Genomic DNA, 4,180 nt, shown 5'->3' on the forward strand with positions numbered 1-4,180 from the left:
TACACATATTCTCTGTGTTTTAATTTGATGCAGGATGAAAGCAAACATGTCACATTGATGTGTTACAGCATTTTTCTTTTTTTATAATGAGTGAAGTTATCAAAGCAGAAGCCAAGAGGCTTGATGTTGTGTCCAGTCCTACTGGATCCCTACTGTCTGTTTAACGAGCAGGCTGTGAAGTGTTAACAACTCAATGTTGCTCTGAATTTAAATCTTGAAAGACTGAAAAAGACTTTGGTGAAATTCGTGGCTCTTCAGGTGTTCTCTGGAAATACAATCAAGCTTCCACAGTGAATCTATAATGATAATAATTGGTGGCGCTACAGCTTGTTAGTGATGCGGCCGGGTAGTCAGGAGTCGGAGAGAGGACCGAGAACAGCGATCGCCTCGATTTCCACCAGCCCACCCTGAGGAGAAAAGGAGGAGACGCAGGTTGAAGAAATGACTGCAGAGGCGAAATATGAAATTATAATACTGTCCAAAAATGAACACACGCACACAGTCATTCAAAACCCCCTGCAAAAAGCTTTTATACACATCTCTGCAGTCCCATGAAAAACCAAGTGATCCCCATAATTCTGTAGCTTGTAGATCCAACTTTAGCAGCAATAACTTGAATTTGGCCAAAAGCAGCATTTACACTACATTTACTCATTTGTCCAAATAGCAGCAGAGTCTCCGCTGTGTGACAGTGTAAGCAAATGTAAGTCCCCAAAACATGATTAATGGTGTAATTTGTGGTTTAAAATAAAATGCAGATCCCTCCTTTTTCAACCTTTCCGTTTCTGATCAGCATAAAAATGAAATTCATGACATCATCCATATGTGCACAGTAGCAGGGACTTTAAAGTGGGTGTATCATAATGTAATACAGTGCTAAAGGTGTGTAAAGCTGTGGTTAACACTCACTCTGGGGAGAGCAGCGACTTGGTAGGCAGCTCTGGCAGGAAAGTTACTGCTGAAAACTGGGGAGGGAAAACATTTTCGTCAGATTTGCATGCATTTGCAGAAGCACGGTGAAGTTATTCACTTCCATCAGTGAACCCATCTATGAATCTCAATTTGAATGGTTCATTTCAGCTTCTAATAATATGAAAGGCTTTATTTATGAGTGGTTAGATCATTTACCCACGTATTATAGATAAGCAATAAAACAACAAGCACAGGTGCTTTGCAGCTGCTGGGTAGAAAGTTCCTTTGTCTGGTGTATAGCAGCAGCTGAGGATGGTAACACACACAGACAACCTGGAAAGGCACATTTTTGCCTTAACTTAAGTTTTAAACCAATTTTTATAAACCAGTAAAGGCTGAGTTTAAAGGATCAAAACAGAGTTTTAATGAAACATCTCCTTTCCTTCCTCTCACCAGGGTCAGGGAAAGTAACCTGCCTGTGGTTTCGGTGGCAGTGCGAGGGAGAAAGATGGGAGTAAATGCCTAATGCAGCACTGCCTGCTGGGAAAGGTTGGGTTACAGTTGTGTGCCTGCACAGTGGTGTCTATTTACAGCTCTCTGGGTGCTGGAGCTTCCATTACACCTGACTGTTATGATCGGCGAGGAGGATGTGAGTAGAAGGCTGCTGTCGAGCAGCAGAGAAAAAGCTAAGTGAGCGCATCGGTCAGGTGACTCCTAAACTTATCACACTGTCATTTTCCCTGCTAGTGTGGTCAAAATGAAAGGAACAATATAGTGCTGGCTTACATGTCTTGTAGACCTCATTGACGTTGTTGAAGTCATTTATATCTGCGAGTAACACAGTAGTCTTCACCACTGAAATGAAAGGGTTTATGTGCTCTGAAAGCTCGTGTTTAAATTTCAGAACATGTGAAACATACGAGGAGAAGCTCAGTTTCTCACCGTTGCTGTAGTCGCAGCCGGCAGCTTTAAGGATCTCCCCAATATTGATGAGTGCCTGAAGGACACGATGGGAAAGATTTGTTTGTATTTTAGGAATCTGTTGTGGATGCAACTTCTGCTGTAGCTGATCTAAACACTGGCAGAAGTGAGTTTCACCTGTTTGGCCTGAGCCTGCCCTCCTCCATCTACCAGCTTCCCGGAGGCGACGTCCATCCCCAGCTGACCGGAGATGTACATGGTTCTGTCCACGATCACCGCCTGGCTGAGGACGACACACACACAGGTTTCTTTCTCAGGATGATGTTTCAGCAGGAGAAAGTGAAACAAAAGGCCAAAAGTTCCAAGAAAATATTTCCTCACACCATTGCACCACCAGGCTGAATCACTGATACAAGGCAGGACGGATCCACACTTTCATGTTGTTTTTGCCGAATTTTGATCGAATGTTAAAGCATAAATCAAGACCAGGATACATTTTTCCAATCTTCTGTCCGGTTTGGTGAGCCTGTGTAAACTAGAGCCTCAGTTTCCTGTTGCTGGTTGACAGGAGTGACATCCACTGTGGTCTTCTGCAGCTTGTTGTGCATTCAGAGATTCTCTTCTGCATACTTTACTTGTAACAAGTGGTTATTTGAGATACTTCTGCCTTCCTCATCCTCATCTTTGAAGAACTCAAGCTTTTCTCCCCAGACCTCTGGCAACTTCAGAATTTCATCCTGAAATGTCTACAATTTTCTTTCTTTATTTCAGTAACATTACAAAATTAAAACATTTTAAAATGCAAACTGGTTTAGAGTGAATGATGCATTACACCACAATAGTATACATTTTAAACACCAAAATATTATTGATTAATTACAATAGAGTAGTCTAGTAGTAGTAGTCTATTTTAACATATTTTGTGTCTCCTGTTTTAATTTTTTTTGCAGATGTACAGTACTTAAATAATTTTGTTCAGAAAAAAAAAAATTTAGAAATCGAGACTTCTGCTGCAGTAAATCTTACTACCTGCAGGTCTCTTAACCATCACAATGTAGTGATTATAAGGGAAATGTTACAGTCATGTTAAACATATATGAAAACCCACACGTGTATTTGACCCCAAACGCCTTTGCATAACTTTCTACACAGCAAGAAAATGTGAAAAGCTGCTACCGCTCAAACAGGACAGACAAACGGCTGGATTTATAAATCATCCCACTCAGTCTTGGGAAGTTAGTTCTTAAAAATAAATGATAAACCACGTGAACTTTGATCGAGTTATGATGGATTTAGAACAAGTTTAAGCACTTTCCCAAAGTCCCAGCACTTTCTTCGGGACACCTTACCTGTATATTCCCTGCCTAACAGGAGCTTTTGGTGTGTAGATGATTTGGCGACGAATTGAAGCCATTATAAGCCAGCTGCTTGTCGACCTTACTCGGTTTCCTGCTATGCTGGGGCCCCTTTGCCCCACTGAGAAACTTTTAACTTTGGTTCTCTCTGTGAGTTCACTGAACTGTAAGACCAGGCCCTGATCAAACATCGGACTGTCCTTGTGCTCCCACGTCTCACCTGTATGGGCCGATGGCAGCCGGGGCCGACGCAGTGTTAACGACCCTTCTGTTGAGCGCAGACATGCTTCCCAGATTTCTTCAGCTTGCTGCCAACCTTTCCGAAGAGCTGTGATTAATGCAACTATGCAAGAAAAGCTGCAGAAAAAGAAGGAACACTGTTTCCGTAAAGTCTACCGTACCGCACTGAATATAGGAGCAGCAGGCGCGCTTATAGCTATAAAAAGGCGTTAAATTATAAAATGAAATGCGCCCTTGGCAGAAGAGTTACGGTGAAGGGCGTCAAAGCTGCCTTTATGAAGGCAAAGATCAGCGGTACTGCCCGAAGTTTTGATATCGATCCGAAACCAAGTAAATACAGGGTCGATATTTTTAACCGATAACGAGAGCCAGTGGGTCATGATTTATGAGATGAATCAATTTGCAAATTCTGAACACATTTAATTCACCACTAAATCACAGCGATTTTTATTTTCTACATTAGTTAACACAAAACATACTATTCAGCTTTTCATGGGAATTTTTTCATATTTTTTGGCATCCAGGAATGTAAATGTACCTGTCTCTCTGTGCTAGAGGCTAAGAATAAAGCAGATGTGACAGTCAACACAAAAACTTTCATGCACTTTTCATAGTGTGTGTTTGCTGTATTTTTTTTTTTTTCAATTCCAAAAAAAGTAACACAAGTCTACATAATGAAATCAGAGTATCTAATCATGTCATGTTGGTATTAATCCATCCACATCTAAAGATTAGACCAAAGCCAGCTCTGG

The 4,180-nt window shown here is 41.3% G+C and overlaps 1 protein-coding gene across 2 annotated transcripts; it reads right to left on the reverse strand.

Annotated features, from left to right (window-relative positions):
- On the reverse strand, positions 1-3,590 carry rida (reactive intermediate imine deaminase A). 2 transcript variants are annotated; one of them, XM_084920056.1, is made up of 6 exons: positions 3,409-3,590; positions 2,011-2,116; positions 1,855-1,909; positions 1,699-1,767; positions 910-965; positions 1-407 (listed from the first exon to the last, which is right to left on the reverse strand). In XM_084920056.1, the coding sequence occupies exons 1-6, from the start codon at positions 3,471-3,473 to the stop codon at positions 351-353; spliced, it is 408 nt and encodes a 135-aa protein (XP_084776182.1). In that variant the 5' UTR covers positions 3,474-3,590; the 3' UTR covers positions 1-350. The 2 variants fall into 2 exon arrangements, with proteins under 2 accessions (XP_084776182.1, XP_084776181.1); XM_084920055.1 differs by lacking the exon at positions 3,409-3,590 and adding an exon at positions 3,183-3,311.
- Between the last annotated feature and the right edge of the window lie 590 nt (positions 3,591-4,180).

The sequence above is a fragment of the Perissodus microlepis genome, chromosome 22, assembly GCF_051167445.1.
Source record: "Perissodus microlepis isolate ML-2025 ecotype Zambia chromosome 22, ASM5116744v1, whole genome shotgun sequence".
Lineage (NCBI taxonomy): Eukaryota > Metazoa > Chordata > Actinopteri > Cichliformes > Cichlidae > Perissodus > Perissodus microlepis.